This window comes from Liolophura sinensis, chromosome 3 (assembly GCF_032854445.1).
Source record: "Liolophura sinensis isolate JHLJ2023 chromosome 3, CUHK_Ljap_v2, whole genome shotgun sequence".
Classification (NCBI taxonomy): Eukaryota; Metazoa; Mollusca; class Polyplacophora; order Chitonida; family Chitonidae; genus Liolophura; species Liolophura sinensis.
In genome coordinates, this window is record NC_088297.1 from 8909073 (window position 1) to 8931526 (window position 22454).

The 22454-nt window shown below is 38.7% G+C and overlaps 2 protein-coding genes across 8 annotated transcripts in view; both read left to right on the top strand.

Moving 5' to 3' along the window:
- Positions 1 to 5298, top strand: part of LOC135463852 (uncharacterized) — a 38737-nt gene extending 33439 nt beyond the window's left edge. Inside the window, exon 4 of the mRNA XM_064741308.1 lies at positions 4385 to 5298. Within this exon, the coding sequence (XP_064597378.1) occupies positions 4385 to 4824 (440 nt within the window). The 3' untranslated portion in view covers positions 4825 to 5298. The remainder of the gene's footprint in view (positions 1 to 4384) is intronic.
- A 613-nt stretch (positions 5299 to 5911) lies between these two features.
- LOC135463663 (uncharacterized) overlaps positions 5912 to 22454 on the top strand; it is a 36058-nt gene continuing 19515 nt past the window's right edge. For 4 of the 7 annotated variants that reach the window (XM_064741042.1, XM_064741040.1, XM_064741038.1 and 1 more), the window contains exons 1-3: positions 5912 to 6156; positions 7763 to 8004; positions 10070 to 10696. In XM_064741042.1, the coding sequence (XP_064597112.1) occupies positions 7860 to 8004; positions 10070 to 10696 (772 nt within the window). In that variant the 5' untranslated portion in view covers positions 5912 to 6156; positions 7763 to 7859. Of the gene's footprint in view, positions 6157 to 7762; positions 8005 to 10069; positions 10697 to 16638; positions 17869 to 19633; positions 22452 to 22454 lie in introns of those variants that run through there. The other 3 variants (XM_064741039.1, XM_064741043.1, XM_064741044.1) reach the window with 3 other exon arrangements.

Consider the following 22454-nt stretch of genomic DNA (forward strand, 5'->3'; position numbering starts at 1 on the left):
TATATGGGCTTAGAAGTTCCTACCACCAAAATCGAGTGGAAAATCTCATCAAAGTGACCACCAAGACATCGCAAGCCCAGAGATACCCGCTGAGCACAGGGGGCATGCTTGGACAGGGCATTTGTACCGTCCCCACCGAAGTGCTTCCATATGAATAATGTGTTTTTGTTTTCAAGTTATCAAATTATTACAATACTTGAAGCGATTCCTTTTGTTGATATTCGCTGTACCCTTTTTTCGGAAACCAGTTGTGCATCATACACTGCCAAAACAATCCACCACCCATTTACTGTTACTGCCTGCGGATGTAGTACGCGTTGTGCAGGAGAAAAACCAACGTGTGACCAGTGGAAGATTTCTCATGCATATCTTTAAACAGCTCTATATCAAGCAATACCTTTTTGGAATGACATTTCGAAATTTGACTTTCTGATATACAATTCTAAGACTCTCCACTTTTTTTGTGTTTGGTTAATTTTTATGTCGATTCTGGAGTCTGTATGAAGCCAGCTATTGTTTTTGCAGAAAAGCGAAGAACACATTAAGAAAAAATCAAAAGTGCGCCATTGCAATTCCTGTCGTTATTCGTTAAGATCATTTTGAATTATATCAACCTATTGGTAAACATTACCATGACATCAAACATTAAACGTGTATTTATTGTAGGAGTCAGATAGAGAAAAACAGCAAACTGTTGTTTTAGTGCATACTGTTTAGTTTAATATAATGCTGTATGATAGGAACAGTTCAGTTGAAGTTACGGTTGCTCAGTGTCCATACAACTATTAAGTTGCTAACATGGAACTTGTGTGTGATTTATCACATGTAATAATTTACACGGGCTTTACAACTATTCTATCCTCATCTGTTTTGATTAATTTTCCTTTCTTGTAACTTTGATTAAATTTTTTGTAACCAATATATTCGGATATTATTGGTGTTCTTTTTTAGTGTATGTGTTTAGTACAATTACCCTATTGCCCAATTTCACGTATGATTGTTTCATTTAACGTTAGCATATATCCACTCTATGTCATGCCATAAATGGAATGACCCCATCTATGTAGCACGAGACATCTTATCTCGTTTTATTTTTCTCCTGTATGCAGTGGGTCGGGTCATACGAAATGGTACTTGTCGCTGCCTCCCTTGTCGCGCTGCAGTGAGACCTTAGGGCAAGGAAACAGGGCTGGTTGTCCCGGTGTTAGTATAATGTGACAGGGTGGTGTGTCATACCTGGTGTCTTGGGGACGATATCTCAGTGTGCTTGAGCATGATGTCTCAGTGTCGGCAGCACTTTGGGGGCATGACTCACTGTATGTACATACAAGTAGACACAATACAGGTACACACCCCTAATGGCTCCTCGTCCTCATATGCCGTACTTCGTTGGTTACGACGTAAAACCACATGCGTATATATAATACTTGTTGTGTTACTGAATGTTGTAACAAGGTCTGCAAAGAAAGGAAGTGTTACATCCGATTTTCCGAAGACTGTACATGTCTATGTAATAATCAAGGTTATTAGACATCCAGGTTAGGAACTAAAATAGAAAACTGTAAAAGTGGTCTACTGGTAAATAGTGTATTTGACACCAACGTTGCGGTTATAATCTATCAGCTTTAACTGTGTAAAAGGTTATACCTAGGAGCAAGCTATACACACACCAGGACCTACTTAACTGGCATCTTTTCAATAATTTTGCATGAATAAAATGTGAGGACCGCGACGTTAGTGTCAAATACACTATTTCTCAATACACCAGTGTTACAGTTTTCTATTTTATACCTGTATGTATTATCAAGTGCCCAACAGCACACAGCAATCAATATAGGCACAAACCCTACACAAGCTAACTGTCCCTGCAACATGGCGATCATCTAAACTTTTTGACTACCTAGATTGTCATACGCCACATTTCCTACAAGTTACATTTTGTATGGATACACATGTATATACGCATTAATTTTTTCCGTCCCATTTTCGGACAGCGAAGTCTTCTAGATTACCTTGCTTAATTACTCTTTTGGTCTGGGTAGGATTAGACGGCGCTGTCTTGTGTGGTTTTACATGAAATTCGTCCGAGATCACCGTCCACCAATATGATATATGTCACGTGGGAGAGTTTTCCAGTAACTAACCGACACACTGGTTTTCTCCACCCACGCATAAAACTGATCTCTGTAGGAGACAAATACTGATGTACGGCGTAAAAATAAATCAAAACAGTCAAATAAATCAATAAATCATACACATTCCCCTTTGTGACCACTCCATACACATTCCCCTATGTGACCACTCCATACACATACCCCTATGTGACCACTCCATACACATTCCTCTATGTGACCACTCCAGACACATACCCCTATGTGACCACTCCATACATATTCCCCTATGTGACCACTCCATACACATTCCCCTATGTGACCACTCCATACACATTCCTCTATGTGACCACTCCATACACATTCCCCTATGCGACCACTCCAGACACATACCCCTATGTGACCACTCCATACACATTCCCCTATGTGACCACTCCATACACATTCCTCTATGTGACCACTCCAGACACATACCCCTATGTGACCACTCCATACACATTCCCCTATGTGACCACTCCATACACATTCCCTTACGTGACCACTCCATACACATTCCCCTATGTGACCACTCCATACACATTCCCCTATGTGACCACTCCATACGTGTTATGTATGATCACTTCAGACAGTCATCTGTATATGAGATCACTTTATACAGTCTTCTTTGCGACCATTTTATGTAGTCTTCTATGTGACCACTCCATACAGTTATGTATGTGAACACTCCATACAGTTATGTATGTGAACACTCCATAGAGATTTTGTAGGAACTTCATACAGTTATCTATGTGGCCACTTCATACAGGTTTCGTGTGAACATTACTTACATTCGTCTATGTGACCACTCCATACAGTTATGTATGTGAACACTCCATACAGTTATGTATGTGAACACTCCATAGAGATTTTGTAGGAACTTCATACAGTTATCTATGTGGCCACTTCATACAGGTTTCGTGTGAACATTACTTACATTCGTCTATGTGACCACTCCATACAGTTATGTATGTGAACACTCCATACAGTTATGTATGTGACCACTCCATACAGTTATGTATGTGAACACTCCATACAGTTATGTATGTGAACACTCCATAGAGATTTTGTAGGAACTTCATACAGTTATCTATGTGGCCACTTCATACAGGTTTCGTGTGAACATTTCTTACATTCGTCTATGTGACCACTCCATACAGTTATGTATGTGAACACTCCATACAGTTATGTATGTGAACACTCCATACAGTTATGTATGTGAACACTCCATAGAGATTTTGTAGGAACTTCATACAGTTATCTATGTGGCCACTTCATACAGGTTTCGTGAGAACATTTCTTACATTCGTCTATGTGACCACTCCATACAGTTATGTATGTGAACACTCCATAGAGATTTTGTAGGAACTTCATACAGTTATCTATGTGGCCACTTCATACAGGTTTCGTGTGAACATTTCTTACATTCGTCTATGTGACCACTCCATACAGTTATGTATGTGAACACTCCATACAGTTATGTATGTGAACACTCCATAGAGATTTTGTAGGAATTTCATACAGTTATCTATGTGGCCACTTCATACAGGTTTCGTGTGAACATTTCTTACATTCGTCTATGTGACCACTCCATACAGTTATGTATGTGAACACTCCATAGAGATTTTGTAGGAACTTCATACAGTTATCTATGTGGCCACTTCATACAGGTTTCGTGTGAACATTTCTTACATTCGTCTATGTGACCACTCCATACAGTTATGTATGTGAACACTCCATACAGTTATGTATGTGAACACTCCATAGAGATTTTGTAGGAACTTCATACAGTTATCTAGGTGGCCACTTCATACAGGTTTCGTGTGAACATTTCTTACATTCGTCTATGTGACCACTCCATAAACAATTTGTGTGGTCACTTCATACAGCTGTCTGTGTGACCAATTCCCGGGGGAAACCCATAACCAGGAGTGAGTGGCTCCTGGGTCATTGCGCCACGCTGGTACGCTAACCACCTCGACCACGGAGGCCCCCATGCACCGTTATACATGTACGTGACAGGCGGTGTTGTGAATATGGATCTGCATATGTATGTGACATATGGGAGGCGATATAGAATACGAATGGCTTTGTATTTCAACACATATACAATTATTTAACAACCAACAGTTAATAAGTACTTAGATATGAATGTTAAAAAAAAAAATCCATGCAAGGCTTACCAAATCACATAACTCACTTAAAAAAACTTGACATATTTTCGTTATTATTTGCAGACAGTTCGGTGTGGAGACCAACAGAACCCATCCGTGTGACATGCGGCCTATACACTGATCACGCCATCACCAGGCGACAGGAAATAGAACGCCGGAACTTTATACGATCCCGGATTCGGAACGCCGACCAACTGCCCATCGCCACCATTCGGAACATTGTCACTTGCGTCCGAACATTCGAACGTTGGTTGTCTGAGGGCCCATACGGTGACAACAGGCCAATGGTGGAGATTCCCCCGGCGGAACTCGATCAGTTCTTGGCGGACTTCTACAGGAGCATAAAAACTCCACAAGGAACCGAGTACAAACTCCAGTCCAAACTCTGTTTACGATCTAATTTAGATCGTTATCTTAAACACAATGAGTATCCGTCCATAGTTTCTTCGTCCGTTTTCCACAAGAGTCAGAATGCCTTTCGTGGATGGAAGGGTCAGTCGTGAATGAACATTTCTCTTAAAACATTTGTTTCACAGCAAGGAAGAGATCGCCTTCAAATAAAGTACGCAGAGTACAGGCGACATCATGCGTATTCCAAATATGGTCTGTATAATGCCCCTTTACATTTTTGGTACAGTAATGAAACTCAAATAAAATATTGAGTTTCTGGACATACATATTGAACAAAGTGAATCGCAATGACGTCACCGACTATTTTTGGCTGCAAAACAGACAGTTGCATGTAGAAATATGGCGATCAGACGATGTTAAATTTTTAAAAAAGCTGAAATATGAAGTAGATCTAAGGTTCATAATACAGACAACTGAAACTATGAGGAAAAATACTTTTTTTTTTAAAAGAGTGTTTTCAAAGGCATTCAAATATTTGAATACTATGGTGGACTTCATGAGCCTTCCTGACAGCATCTAAGAACTCTGACATAACATCACCTTTTTTTCCCTGATGTTCACCAGAAGGAAGCAATTTTTTGGGAACATGATTTCAGTCATCTTTTACACATAGGTAAGAAGGTTTATCCCAGCATTCAGTGTCGTGATGACAAGTTGCATTAAGTTCATGTGACGTCAGAGTTCCTAACCTCTGATAGGATGGTCTATAAAGCCCACCTTAAAATTCAAATGTTTGGAATGTTTTAAACTCTTTTCCAAAAAATCTAAAAAAGAAATAAATGAAAGTATATTTAGGTATTGTTTCAAGTAGTCTATTTAGTGATGGCTACTTCGATTTTTAGAGGTCTTTTCCTTTATGTATTCTTTCCTTAAAGAATTGGTGACATTACTCTGCATTTTCTTGCTCATCATCCAAAATGTTCACCCCTGGCCTGTTGAAAAAATGGTTCATAGCATGATGATGTTCCGTGGCTGACAAGGTAGACAGGCTACCCAACTTTAAATGATCATTTTTTATGGACATCGTCTAGAGGTTTCATCTGACATGTACTTCACGTTAGTGTGTTCTATGCTTTTAAGGATTTTTATGCACTTGGCTTAGATCTTCGTGATAAAAATGAAATTAAGCTTTTTTTTATTCAAAAGCACGCTAGGAATAATACCGCAGGTTAAGACTAAGTCTGACTTAAGTCTAAGACAGCTTTGTGATCCTGGTACCAAGGCGATGCCTGCCCCTCGGGTCGTGAATAACGGTACCTCTTAGACAACCACTACCACGCATGCACAAGGCCCGCTCCCCGAGACGTGGAGCTCTTCACACATGGAGGTAATATCTGACGCTAGCGTGGACAGATATATATGCAAATTTGGGCAACAAGGGCGGCTTCTTTATGTCGCTGGATAAACACTGGGATCTGTCGGAGGTAAGCTTTTCTGGTGTTATCTGGACATAAATCACACTTGTGCCAAATGTGGGTTGAATGTATTGCGTATCTTTGTTGTCAATTTTCTATCGCATGTCGGCGGAAGAAGTTTTGACCTACTTTTGCGGTTCCGTTCGTCGTCTGTGATGGAAGGAGCAGATAGTGAATAATTCACTGAATATTCACAATGGATGAAAAGTGGTGCTATCTGCGCCGTAGTTAAGGGTCAGTAGTACTGTATCTGAATTCATCGTGTTAGAGTTTGCGTGATAAAACCACTGTAGTAATCAGTCCAGAATCCGTGTCTATAGTTGGGAAAGTTTTGAAAGAGAGGAAACATCAAATTCAACATCATGATTTGGATGATAATTTATACGGGCCGAGGGATAGAACGTCCGCCATATTGAATATCGTGGATAATAGATATATATTCATTTTCAATTCACTATTGAATATTTGTAATTCTGAACAATTGCAGTTTTAACAGTATTTGAATCTGACTGAGAAGACACACCTTGACAGTCAGGTATCTAAATGAAATCAGTGTTTTCACTTATTAGTTAATGGTTCTGGAAAACAGGTAATTTCGTGTCATGAACAACCACACACCACATTTATAAATGTAAATATATATATTTGTCTGTCCACTTTTTTTGTTAAAAGCACATTTTGTGGGTGACGATTGTTGAAAAGTAAAGATGCAGAAAAAAAGGGTCCTAAACATATTAATAGGTACATGTAGTTTTCACTGACTCATTGAAAGGTACATGTATTAGCTTCACCTTGACACAGCTGAGTACTGTAGCAGTATTTTATTTATTTATTTGATTGGGGTTTCACGCCAGACTCAAGAATATTTCACTTATACGGTGGTGGGCAGCATTATGATGGGAAGAAAATGGACTCATCACGGGGGAAACCCACAACCATCCGCAAGTTGCTGCCAGACCTACCTACGTATGCCCGGAGAGGAAGCCAGCATGAGCTCGACTTGCTGTAGTAGTACTTAGCTGTGCACATACAACACCTCATGTACTAACCCACTATATATGTATATACAGTATACAAATCCAGCATGCTTTGTAATGCTTCAGCAAGTATTCATTAAGTTCTTCCTTTTTAACATACATGTATATTCATATGTCTGTTTATCATTCTACTGCATGCCCAGTAGCTATGCTTATATGTATATTGAATACATTGTCACCTGACTAAAATGCTTTAAATATAACTTATCCAGCTCAGATTTGAGGGGTATTCAACAGATACTCTATCCGTTACACCTATATTATATGTACATTTGTACATGGACATCTCGTGTTTATAGTTAAATGTATGCTATATGTACCCTGTTGAAAGGGTCACACACTGTATAAATGTATTTGCCTGTATATGATACCCTGTGAACTTGACTTTCCACAGTCATCTACTTGTACACTTTTTGTATAATTGCTCACAAACAAAAACATGTATGCTCTGCATGTATACATTTACATATTCACTGTATGCTTGTATACTGAATATATAAAAGTGTAACAAGCCTAATGCTAATGTAAGTGACATCGGAGATTTGAATCATTTTTCCTTTACTTTCATTCTTCTGTAGGTGTGAATCAATCCTCATCTCAGACAGGCAGTCTTGGGACTTGAAATCAGGCTGACACTTTCTGTCTACCAAGAGATTTCATGTGTGCTTATTAAAAATGGGAGTGACCCTGGAGAGAGTACAGAACAAATTTGCCTGTATCATCGGAGAACTCTGCAATGAGCCATACGTTTTGTCCCAGTTTGCCATATGGGTTGACTTGAGAATTGCAGAATACAAGGCTAAAGGCTCCATTGCTCTAGGTATTGTATGCATATAGTTTTATCTACTGTAATTTCACCCAAAGTCTGGCCTGTAAAAATGCTCTTCACAAGCACATAAGGCCTTAAAATGATACTTTTGAGGCCAACACATTAAGTTTTTCACATTGGCAAACGCTTTTAAAGGGATACAGAATCAAAACTGATTGGCTGAGAGTGGAGATAGGGTTTTCTGGGTTAAATCTATGCAGCGTCGGTCATGCTTAAATATAAATGTACCATACCTAAAATTCAGCTTAGGCAAGGCATTGCCAGAACTTGCCTATCCATCACACCAGCCAATCAGAATTGATTCTGTATCCCTGTAATCTGGATGAATCATCCGAATCAAGTAAAATATGTCACCTTTTCGTTGGAATACAGTATTAACGACTGTATTTCTCGGCTAAGTGCAAACATGTGAGTGAGTGTTTTCAAATACGCAATGCCTAGGTGATACACACTTTTTGATGATTACACATTGATTATAATTCACATGGTAAAGGATCTCTCATAGCAGCATGTATATTTGAACCTGTTTGGCTTCTGTCCATATTACAAGTTGCACTTGAATATCTTTGGGGGTGGGGCCTTTGGGACCTAGGGGATAGCATGCAATGACTAAGGAGCCTGCTCAGTTTCTTCCTACCTTAATGCTCTCCGCTGCCATATAACTGAAATACTCTTCAGTACGGCATAAAATACTAGTCAATCGAAACACTCATTGAATTTCTTTGTGGAAAAAAATGTTAGTATGAATATATTCAGCATTTGTCACTGAAGTTAAAGTTTAAAAAAAAAGGAAAATTAGCTGAAAGACCACAGAATTTTCAAGAAAACCATGTCTAAAATTTCTTTTATTAATTTTTTTTTTACAAAAATATTTCACTGAATCAAATGCATCTCAGGATGTTTGCATCCCTAGTTTCAGACATGGCATTTTTTTCTCTTTGGAAGATGTTCTCTTATTTTCTCATAAATGTTGTTGGAAAATTTGTTTATTTATTTATTTGATTGGTGTTTTACGCCGTGCTCAAGAATATTTCACTTATACGACGGCGGCCAGCATTATGGTGGGTGGAAACTGGGCACAGCCTGGGGGAAACCCACGACCATTCGCAGGTTGCTGGAAGACCTTCCGACGTACAGTTGTTAGAAAATTTATTTATTTATTTGATTGGTGTTTTACACCATGCTCAAGAATATTTTGCTTATACGACAGCGGCCAACATTATGGTGGGTGGAAACCGGACAGAGCCCGGGGGAAACCCACGACCATCTGCAGGTTTCTGACCTGCACATTGAGTACACATTGAGTACACATGTATTTGTAAACTTCAAAAGAATTTCCACCAAATGTACAGTGTATGAATAAAAGTTGAAAATCTTTAGTGTCACACAGTTGTATTAATATTGTTCATAAAGACCACCTTATAATTCAAGCTTTTGACTGCGTTCAGTGTGGGAGTTTTGTGTGGGAACTCTTTAATCGCTGAAGGTAAAAGATGTCCTGTGACCTGTCAGAAATGTTAGGCAACTATTTTTGATTACATATACTATAATATGGGTATCTGGAAAAAGTTCCACAAAAAGTTATTAGGAGTAGAGAAATGGTGAAGATTAAGGAACTGTGAGTTTGTGTGCGTAAGAAGTTAAGAAGTTCTTGGAGGGTGTCATTTGTCATTTGGCCCTTCTTGGAGGGTGTCATTTGTCATTTGGCCCTTCTTGGAGGGTGTCATTTGTCATTTGGCCCTGGAACACAGCGAGACAGGTAATTGGTAAAATTAAAATTCATGCCAACAAAAGTTGTCTATTATATAAACATTTTGACAAGTCACATCATACTGCAAAGCTATTTTTATTTTAGCAACAAAAGGGTTAAATCCCAATACTCCACTATTCAGTTTCAGAATGAAAAACATTTTAAATTAAAATAGTAAAATTTTCAGGTATCAGTATAGTTTTCATTTCTTGTTTTCTTTCACTTTAAGTTGTCTTGTATTTCCTGATCTCTCAAGCACCCTGAACACGTATGACAAACATATTTCTTTGTTGCTTTATTCTCCAGATTGCACAGGGAACATCCCAGAACCAACATGGCTGAAAGGGCTGAACCCACCGGCACCTATCCAATCAGATCTTCCGTTACACCGAGGCCTCACAACAGTGCGCAGTAAAAGTCCACGACACAAACGGCATGGCCTTGGCCACTCTCCGACTGCTATGCTGCATCCCACTTCTGACACCAGCCATCTTCAGGAGCGTGATACAGGCGACAGTGATATTTTAGAACTTGTGGTGAAAAATGAACCTCAGGAGGTGTTTCCTGTGAGTTTACACGTTCATGACAGACTGAGTGCAGATCGAACGAACTCCAGAAAGCGTGCAAGTGCACAAGACCAGGACGTTTTGCATTCAGACAATAGCATATTCCCCACCTCCGCATCCACACCCTCAAAGTCCAGACGCCTCTCCTCACACTCAGACAATAGTTTTTCAGCAGGTGGACAGGACTCTGTGTCAAACCAAAGTTTCTTATCAGTCATAGGCATTGGTGAGCAGCCGTCCACATCATCTATATCAGACCAAGCGGGTGATGCACTGTTAACTGTCCAGAGATATGAAGCTAGTCAAATCAGCGAAGAAGACCAAAGTGTAGGTGCTGATCCGTCCATATCAACCTCAAGTCAATCAGGTAGGTTGTCTTCTGTACTTACTACTATCATTTCACGGGGGAAAATCAGTCAGTGGATCAGTTCTCAACGTCATGGGAGCAGTGTTTAAATCAGGCCGTCAGTTGTTAACTGCTAAAAACAATAGGGCCATCTTTAAAAAATATTTCTTAGACATAACCCAACCGTATCAGACAAAAAATGGTAAGTTTGCAGGGGCTAATAAAAACGTTATAGAGCATTTTAAAGAAATTAACATTGACAGACAAATGAAAGGAAAACTTTTAACAAAATCCCAGTAAAATCCTTTTGAGTCCATGTTTTGAAAAGATCATTTGAGTTAGGTCTTGTATTCTGTATCACCAACTATTTTGCGTGTTCACCATGTATGGACACCATTTCTCTTTTAAGCCCAGATCTTGGCAAATCTCCATGAGATAAGTTATTACCACTGTCGAAAGGTTAAGGTGAATAAATTGCCTTTAAAGTTGTCCTTAAACATGCCAAAAGTTTGAAAAAGTAGAGTACTTTATTCTGGTAACTACAAACACATCTTTAGAAATGTACTGCATGCCCCTTAATGTAAACTGGAGAGGATATTTGATCAATAATATGTTGGTCTAAAAAGGGAGAAACTTTCCATGACACAATGCCATTAATGTTTTTGATACACAGCATTTCTCATGACATACAGGATTTAGATTTTTGTTATTAAATGCTGACTGATTTTTCTTGAAATTCAATATTTTTATTTCTTGGATATGTATACATACTTAATATTGTGTATGAAAGGACATGTGAAAGAGTGCACCATATATGTATCCTGTTTAGACATGTGGGGCCATTTTTTAAAAAATTCTTTGTTGAGGGTAACACAACCCTCTCAGAAGAAATAGGGTCTGTCTGCTTGGAATTTTTTTCTGTTCCGCCTATTGAAGGATATAGGTCATACATGTAGCTAAAAAAAATTCCATCAAAAGCTCAATTAAAACTTAACAATTGGGTCCGTTTTGGGAAGGTTGGTTGGGTTACCCTCAACAAGCATATTTTTATAATGGTCTTTAGATTAGGTGTACTGGAACTCCAGATTTTCAGGTACTGAAATTGAGAGACAGTAATTTTCTTGGTATTTTGTTATTGTGATTATGTGAAACACTTTCACGAAAATCTCAAGTAGTCTTTATTGATAATCAAATCAAGAATTATTTGTATATTGTATTATGTCACAAAAAGTTTGGTACATGCATGTAAAAATGCACTTTTCTGATGCATATAAAGGGCTTAAAACTTGTAAAATAACACTTTTAATGCCAAAGTCTATAAGTTCTTCTGAAAAGAAATTAATGGCAGTAGCATAAAAGCGAATAAATCGGTCCGAATCAAGTAAAACGTGTCACTTGAAAAATACTTACATGTAACTTGAGGTGAAATGGGGTATTTTGGTTTGTTTAGTGTTTGCTGACATATTTTAGAATATTTCACTTACACATTACTGAATGTGGTCAGGTGTAGGCTTGGTGTGAATTGAACAAACCCCTGTAGAAAACCACCGCCATTCTGCAGGAACCTGATAAACCGTCTACTTAATGCTGCAGCCAAAGCAGCTGGATGTGGATTCTACAACGCCATTTCGTTTGTCAAAGACCAGTGAACTGTGGGGCCCTAATTATTTGTATTCATGTGATGACATAGGTTAGTTTTTATACGTTATTATACACTGAATATGTTTCAGGGATGATGTTTCTGTTTGTCTACATGTACATGCATCAAGTGAACGTGATATGCCTGTCTTTTATTACGTTATCATGATTGTGTAAACATTTAGGATGATAACAATATTTACATGTACATGTTGATGTGAATTTACTTACTTTGGGGGTGCAGTTTTTCCTGCATGTACTTACATCCCCATGGACAGTATACAGCAAACATAAATACATGTGTATCAATTGTCAACATCTTTTGCACACCCAAATTTGAAATGCCTGTGTGTGTGTTTACCATGTATTTATCTCGGGAGAGACTGCATTGATAATATAAGTAACACACACAGCCCTTATATAATATGGGAAGTGCCTATCATGTCAGATTATGGTTCAGATGATGACTGCACCAAGCATGCTACAGTATGGTGTAAAGGTAGACACCATGTATGACATACACCTACATGTAACATGCAGTTCAGGGTAACAGACTTAGTCACATCCATGCTCTTTGCTAATGAAGGATTCTTTTGGTGGTGGGTGTGATACCTTTGTTGACAACATTAAGTAAAGATATAATTGTGAGTTCTTTGTTTCTTGTTCTTAAATCGTGATTGATGGTTCACCTGCACTGTATTTGTACGGACAACATTTTGCAAAATTAAGTATGCATGTACAGGTACATGTATATCCCAAAAATTACTTTCATTTTCAATTCCCAATATTAATTTACAGTGTCTGTAAATTAATATCATCACATGAACAGTATTTATACATGTGACTTGGGATTACATGTATATCCTGTGAAAAACGGTAGTTTTAATCCTTGGTTTTTTTTGTGCCAGTGATATTGGAATGAGTTATATGAGAGAAAAAGGACGTTTTTTATGACATTATTCCTCATATCTGAATGTCTAAACAGGTTATACAACTCCATGTTTTATTTTTATTCCCATTAAATATGTATACAACTATTGAACAATTTAATAAAATGAAGGATGTAAAGTCTGAAATTCTATATAAAATACAATATTGTAAACATCATTATTAACACAAGCATTACATGGGCTTTCAGTTTCCCCAAACTAATTTACATAAAGTTTGAATTGTATACCATTCATCTCCCAAGAGATAAACGAAATCCCACCTCTGACAACAAAAAGAGGCAGCAAGTCCAGAACGTTAATACATGTTTTTGTTCTTTGTTTCAAGTATTTAGCATCCAGAAACTTGTAAATATTCAGGGTGGATATGATATGCACAGAAATGAGCCTTGTAGTTTTTATAAACGTTTGGACACAAATGAGAGAGCAGGCATGTGGCTCCTCCGCCCCCCCCCCCCCAAAAAAAAATAATAAAGCCAGAGGGATATTCCTGAATGATTTTCTTGTACTATATTTCGCGAGGTTCAAACTTGGTCATTCTTCAGTGTATCAAGGGCACATGTATATTTTGTTAACTTTTAAAATTTTACGGTAAGGTGTTCATGCTTATGTGCACATTGATGGACCTTTGATGAAATTTGATGCTCTGCTCAAAAGTTTGAAGATAGAGACATGTATTAGAAACACGTGTGAAAACAGGTTCTTGTTATTAAAGTGTGGACAGTGGCTACATCTTATGAGAAGTCCTTCCACCATAATGCTGGCCGCCGTCCTATAAGTGAATTATTCTTGAGTACGACATAAAACACCAACGAAATAAATAAATCTTGAGAAGTAATCTGTCGGGCAGTGGTGTAACTAGGAACAACTGCGTTACCATTGACACACAGGTAAATAGATGTAGGTTATGATGAAAGGAAATTTAAAATGAGCATAAAGTCTGCCCAGGGTTTTCAAAAAGGGCAAGTAGCAAGCTGCAGACAGCTGTCTACTGCCGTCCCCGTAGCCGCCTACTTTGAATATTCTCACTATTTAAATCAGTAGTAATTGTGACATAATTACTTTCAATTCAGCCGCCTACTTTTGAACTCTGACCTCCTTCTGCAATCCTAAATGAAAACCCAGTCTGCCACTGTTTATACATAGACAAAATGATATAGCACACAGTTGTCACAGAAAAATATGTAAAAAATATCTATAAAGTTTTGAAAGCCGAGAAGATGATTTTCAGCAGTGGAAATATTGCACTGAAGGACAACTCACTCCGAGCAGCCATGTTGTCACGTCAAAAAAACTATTAGACAGGTATAAATGCAATACATTGGATTTTGCGGTTGGCTTAAGTGTTAAACTGATGCATTTGAACGACAAATTTATGAGCAGGTAACGGAGAACGGCTGCCCGTTTCACAGTGTGTACGTGGTGGGTAGGATACTGCCTCGCGAAGCATTGCTTGAAGAAAAATATTGTAACCTTGCATTATTTTTCCATCGCAGTGTCAGATTTATAACGACAATATCTTCTCAAAATCTGATTGATAACAGGGTCTGTTATCAATCAGAAGTTCCCGCTGTGTTCCGTAAATTTCATGAAATGGGTACAGTCAGTTAGGCCAAATGCTTACACCCATGCAGGACGAGGACGAGCAGGGTGACTAAAACACGACGCTTGTGTCCATGAACATTGCCCTGGTCGATCTCCAAAGCAAAAGAAACATCAGCCCATTGAACACGGAACTGAGCTGATACTCTTTTGTTGGGTATCAGGCATTTTTGTTTGTATTTTCTCATTGTCACATTGTTTAACACCGATGGTACGGGAGAGCGCCTAGGCTTGTGACGTCACTCTAGATAGTGGTAACATGGCAAAAAAGCGTCACCAAATGAGAGGCTAGGTACTGACGATTATAGCTGTTTACTTTGTTTAATTTTGTAGAATTTTTAAAATATTTTTGGAACATTTCTGGAATACTGCTTTATTAATTAATTAATATTCACTTGAACAGATGTTCTTGAATCATACATATATAATTGTGTCTGGCATGGCAGTGATCAAGACACATAGCAGATCTTACTCCACCATGGACGTATTAACGGAGTTCTGTCTCCAAGACTCCACTAACATGACGGAGGACAAGAGGCTTGTTAGTGCGGTCGGTACCGAAAGGGGTTTACGTCGGACAGCTAAGCTTCAGAATTTTCCTACCGGCACTTATCCCGTACAAAGAGCCCGGAAGTTTGAAGTGCATAAATGCAACGCATGATTGACAGCTCCATGTTATCTAGAAGAACAGGATACCTGTTGTTGAATTTCAAGACCCGAGTGCGATCAGAGATAAACATATTTTGGCTATAAGCTACTAATAAACTAGCATGATAGGCGATGTGGATACTAATTCCATTCATTCGCCTGAAACATTTTCGAGATCGTTTCAGTGAATTGTTTCACCTTTTGTGGAAAACGTGTAGGCATATTGATGATCTGACCCTGACATGACTTAGGAAAATACGTGAGCTTGTACCATTGCTAAATAGACCTGTTGTACCACTGCTATACATGGGCATTTACTTGGAGTGCATGTTGTTTGCTTGTCATTTGAGCGCTACGTTAACGGGATCTGTGGAAACGTTAAGGGATTCATGTAGTACTGTCATATATGTGTTGAATACTTGACCCATTGCATTGGGTACTTTTCTACTTAGTCAGTACACCAGGTGCTTTCGTTGTGCATCGGTAATATTGGGTACCCTCGGTGGCTCAGTTTGCTACAAGCATGCATTGTTCTTGCCTCAGCCAATCTATCACTGACTAGTAAAGCCAATCTCAGCTTTACAGCTTGTAACAAGTAAACGGCACGGACCCTCCGGTTTCCTCTACCCGCAAACCTGTCCGCCGTCGAATGAATGAAAAATTCTTGAGTACCGTGTCAAATTAATAAATACTCAAGTAAGGTAATAAATGAAGTTATTTCAGTTGGTCATTGGCAATATGTTCTTTATTTGCCTTTGACTTGTGTTTCCACATGGCTATGATCCAAAGTTCACAGTTTTTACCGGTTATATGGGACTATGTATCCGCCAAATATCACGTTGTGATCTTGACTCTTGAGAAGTCTCCCTTCTTGACAATTTTTCCTGGATAGCGTGTTCTTCTGTTGATGGCTTCAAATGGCCTTTGCTGTTTGCACTGTCTGTTTTTCACGTTCAACCCTTTGATATTTTTGTATCGCTTTGTTGAAATGTATAGCATGGAGTTCTGATAGCAGGTACTTAATACAGTTTAAGTGCATGTGAGATGGTTGTCATTGCCTCGGCGCAACAGCGCTGGCTAAAACATCCAATAGTTCCATTCTACAATCAACTTTCCTTTCGTTACCAGCAGCACACCTGTTGGATAATGTATGGACGGCATCCAGCGCTCCGCAAAAGACGGTCTCCACTTTGCGGAATTCGGCCAGCGCCTTGGGAATATGCCAGCGATGGTTGGCGGATCACTGCGGAGAGCATCGAAAGATCGAGACGATAGAACCCTCGGCTCTGGACCCGTTGTTGTCCAGGTTTATTACAGAGGTGAAGCGATACGGTGGACGGGACTATCACCCGAACTCTCTCGTATCACTGCGGAAATGCCTGGATCGCCATCTTCGCCTGAACTTCTACCCGTGCTCCATAAAGGACTCTCCCGAATTCTACAACTTTCAAGAGGCTTTCAGACTGAGAAAGGCGGAGTTAGAACTGAAATTGGCCCAAGGAGTTATATCTCCTGGTGTTAATAGAATAACCCGAGAAGATGTGAGAAGTGGGGCTATTTAAGTTACGCTGTGCTATTGAAGTATTGACAAGACTCTTGGCCGTCTGTCACCAGTGAAACAATTTCAACGAAGTTGTGGATGGAAACATTGTGTAAGGCTTCATTTGTGAAGAAGTATTTAACATTATTTCCTTGTCATGTAATCAGTACATTTATGAATGAAAAGGAAGTCTTGGAATGGAACAGTACATGTGTGCTTCGTTGTTACCATTGCGTTGTTGTGTTGACATAACTTCTATAACCACGCTTCCCGATACTTTGTGTAATATTATTCTTTAACATTTCTGACTAAACATTGACCATTGATTTAATTCTCTTCAAACATCAATGGTAACGTCTATCATTTTAGGTCCATGAGTTAAGCACAATGATTTTGTTGATTGGGGCCTTAAGATGTCTCATTTACCAGCTGTCTTAACACGGGAGTATAAATACAGATAAATAGGCACATAAATTATTTGATTGGTCCAGTATGACCTATGGAGGAGAAGGGAGGTTCTATGATGCGTGCTTGTTTTAGCAAGAGACTTCTGCTCACCCGCAAGTATGTTCTCTTAATTTCAACTGGAGCGCGACAGTTGACTAAAGCAAATCATTGCATGCGTATCACATAAATGTATTACATTTAACTGATAAGTGAAAGAATGATAATGTGATCAGTTGTAAAATTGTTGTATTAATCAAATTTATATAAACTTACACAAAACAGGATTTCTAATTTATTGCCTTTCCGAATTCATTTTTCTGTGTTGATATTTGAAATGAGTGATTACTACAAAAGCTGTTCAAGCAGACAACTGCCCCACGCCCGCTACTATATATTGTCAACATTATAAAGGAAACACACAAAAATAGACCAAATGTTTATACACACTGATAAAGTATCTCACATAAAGTTTGAAAGATTTATTTATTTGATTTATTTATGTGACTGGTGTTTTACGCCGTACTCCAAAATATTTCACTTATACGACGGCGGCCAGCATTATGGTGGGAGGAAACCGGGCGGAGCCCCGGGGAAACCCACATCCGAAGGTTGCGGGCAGACCATCACACTTGCGGCCGGAGAGGAAGCCAGCATGAGCTGGACTTGAACCCACAGCGACCGCATTGGTGAGAAGCTCATGGGTCATTACGCTATTTTTAAGTTTTAAAGACATATTTTTTTTGTGTAATTTGGCATGAGTAAGCAAGTAAGTAAGCAAACTGCCGCACATTGAGAAAATCGAAAGACCGCAATGTAATCAGTTTCATTCAGTCAGGCGCGGCTTATTTATATAACCTGAGAATTCATCTTTTTCAGCTCACTCCATCCTGTTTACGCATATTTCCCAGCTTTGCTAGTTTTTCAACTTTTGTTACAAGGGACATACTTTAAGAATACGTGTTTAAACTTTAAAACATATGTTTAAATTACATTTGATGAGCCATAAATATGCCTGTATATGTGTAGAAGTCCGGTTTATTCTGTTAAAATGTTAAAATTATAACACTAAATGTAGCAGTGTCAGTTTTCTGTTAAACATCTATGTATATAACATGTTCATAATACAGGAACATCTTCTGTATTCCAAGACTATTTCTAGTCAGCAAGAAAATTATTTATTTATTTATTTATTCATCTGGAGTTTTACGTCGTACTCAAGAATATTTCAATTATACGACAGCGACCAGCGTTATAGTTATGTGAATGGAAAGACTTGAGATATATGTGGAATACTAGCCATATACTCATATTCTCATATGAGAAACTATAGCTATGTACAATATGTGGAAAACTATCCATATACACTTCGTGAGAAAGTGTAGCTATATACAATATGTGGAAAACTAGCCATGTACAGCTCGTGGGAAACTATAGCTATATACAATATGTGGAAAACTAGCCATGTACAGCTCGTGGGAAACTACAGCTATATATAATATGTGGAAAAATAGCCGTATACAGCTCGTGGATAACTATATACAATATGTGGAAAAATAGCCGTATACAGCTCGTGGGAAACTACAGCTATATACAATACGTGGAAAAATAGCCGTGTACAGCTCGTGGAAAACTATAACTATATACAATATGTGGAAAACTAGACATATACAGCTCGAGCAAAACTACAGCTATATACAGTATGTGGAAAACTATCCATTTACAGCTCGTGGGAAACTATAGCTTTATACAATATGTGGAATACTAGTCATTTACAGTTCGTGGGAAATTGTAGCTATATGCAGTGTGTGGAAAACTAGCCATATACAACTCGTGGGAAACTATAGCTATATACAATGTGTGGAAAACTAACCATATACAGCTCGTGGTAAACTATAGCTATATACAGGATGTGGGGAAAAAAAGCCATATACAGTATATAAGAAACTATACGTGTGGGAAACCGGGCAGGTATGTTTAAAACTAGGCGTATAAAGGGAATACTGGCGATATGTGATGAAAGCTGACGATACAGGTGGAAAAGACACGCACATAAACTTATTTGCTCCATACTTACTGATTTATATTATCGTTCTTTGTCGGACGTCTTCAAAAGCTTAGATTTCTTTTCATTGCCAGTGACGAGTTGTGGACAAATGATGACGTCACATTCAGACGGCAGTCCTTCAGCTGACGTGAACAGACATTTGCATTCGGAACGCAACCACGGAAACCGGTGGAAAGCAGATGGGGTTCGAGAAAGCGGTGGACAGTCGATTCATGAAAGCGGCGCTGTTAGCTTTGTGGACGTTCTCTCCAGTCCTACCTACAAAAACAGCATTTATTCCGTGAACACTTTGCACGCGTGGTTAAGAGACCAGGGAGAGTCACGTGATGCACACGTGATCCCAGCAGACCTACTCGACTCCTATCTATCCTCATTTTTTAAGACAGTGAGACAAAAGAATGGTAGCGACTATAAATCGAATTCGCTGATATCGTTGCGGAAGTTTTTGAACTTGTATCTCAAAGGAATGGGCTATCCACATTCGATTGTGAAGTCTGAACAGTTCTCGGCCTCGCAAAGGGCGTTTCGCGAACGACTTCTGTCCCTTGAGATGCACCGATACCCCAGGGCTCAAGAAGGCACCGCGTGGACCGGTCATGCTCAGAACAAGACATTATAGCTTATAGGTCGCGCGCCGCCAAGGCAACATTATCTTCTAATCGTATCGGGTGCACCTTTTGTCATTGTTTGATCACTGACATCTTCTTGTGAGATGATCGTGTTGTTGTTTTGACTTTTCGGAAGGTTATCCATCATGTTACGGAAAGAGAGTCGTCATTTAGTCGTTACTATACTGGTAAGGCAGATAATTAATTGAAATACCAATTTCCACGCGCACCAAAACAAAAATGGTCAAGGTATTCTCGTCTCCCCAAAAAGTGACAGAAGGAAGTCATTGAGATATCTCAGATGGCAGGGAAACCCCGTGATACCATTCGAGTCATTTTGAATATGTGTTAGCACAGCGAAGTTTACGATTATTGTTTTTAAACTCTTTTGCTGCCGCTGTTGTAGATGATGTTATTCAGTGCGGTTAATTTTTGTCAGCCTACCAGGTCTACATATTACAGTTATTTGCCTGTAATTAGAATAATGTAGCATTCCTCCAGATTCCCACTTGTCCTTGCAATCCTGGAAAGTGCTTATATATTTGTTGAAAGGTTTTGAAGACGTTGAAAAAGAGTTTATTGTGGGATAAGTGTACAGTGCTACTATTTATGCATTTACATGGACAGTTAGAATAAAACCCTGACTGAGGTAAATCGACAAGAGGCCGTATTTCACCGGTTGCGTGTGACCATTTGCCAGCTATCACACTGTCGTCGCTGCTGTACGATTCTAATTATAATTATTTTTAAAGAATACTTAATATTTTAATGTTAAATAATATCATATTATATTAAGTTTGTAAACGACCGATAAATGTCCACGTGAAAGTTTGCACTTAAGCTGAAGGGTTATTGACAGTGCTGGAAAATATAGGATTTCGATATTCTTGAATGCTCTTCAAAGACATTTTCTTTCACGGGTTGGGACCCTATACGTCCTAGGCAGATCTGTATTTATTTATCCATGGAAAACTTACAAGTTAGTTTTTCGGAAACGCATCAGATTTTTACGAACACAGTTATGTTCACATTGCAGTTCGAAGGAAATTCCGATGCTGTTGGCATTTAGACAAGATTTGAAAGTTGTTAAATCTCAAGACGTCTCTACATGTGATTGACCTAAAAGAAGGTTTGGGGTTAGGCATGGCCTTATGTGTTTAGTTTTCCTGTGAATGGCTATTGTCAAAAAATGATCATATATACTGGTGCAATTCTCTTTCCCTTGGAAAATTCAAGTATTCATTGTTGAAAACCAATTCAGAGGTGCTGCTGTAGATTTCAGTCAGTGCTTTCACGTGTTTTGTTATTGTAAAGTAGAGGCCTGAATATGCTTGTGATGGTTTTCGAAACATTGCTGTACTACCTGCATCCGAACTGCAACTACAATGCTATACATTCTCGTCGTGCAGTTGTGAATTATGTTGTTTGAACCTTGCAATAGTTGCATAGCGATGTTCTAATCTTTTGAACTAAGTATCCGATTTTGCTCTAATAAATATTTTATGTCTGGAACTCATTGCCTACCCTTCAACTTTCAGAAGGTAAACTTTCTTGTTCAATCTGAATGTATGTCATTTAAAAGTTGTGGGATGCAAATTATATGAATGAAACGGTATCTTTTTTTTTTTTAGCGAATTTCTCTTCGGACAAGGGTTTTGAGGGGAGGGAGCAGCCTGAATAGCGATTTAGAAAATTTACTACTGGTGTCCGAATTGAGAAGGAACTTTTAAGATTGTTCTTTTGACAGAGCCAATTGGACACCACTCGAGTTTTCAAAGTTTTAAAGAAGGATCTCTGTAAAATGAATACGAATATATCCCCAATTGTCACTGGTGTTGACCTTAAAGTGGTATGAAAGTTTGCAGCAGGAGGAGAACTTGAAAAAAACTTTGCATATTAAACTTATCCTTTTTGTCATCATATGCATATGAATAGTCAGCCTTTGAACATGTTGAATGTCTATCCGAATTATATACTTACAACCTGGTAAAATTGTGAGAAAAGTGATTAGAGTGAATATTTATCACGATCGTCGCTATCCTTGACTCTTAATTTTTTTGCTGACCCTACGTTTTCGGAACTACGCATGCATTTGACATCTGATAATATTGAGAAAGGTACATGTGCTCGTGCGATATTTTTTTGGTACAGAAGGCTTTGTCCGTGTGCTGTATTTTGGCTTCCCCGTTTTCTTTTGGATGATCCACCTTGTTTTGAATTTCGCTGAGTCAACTTTTTCCGCAGTTATCTGACGCTGATATGTGGATCTGTTTGTTTTCCATGT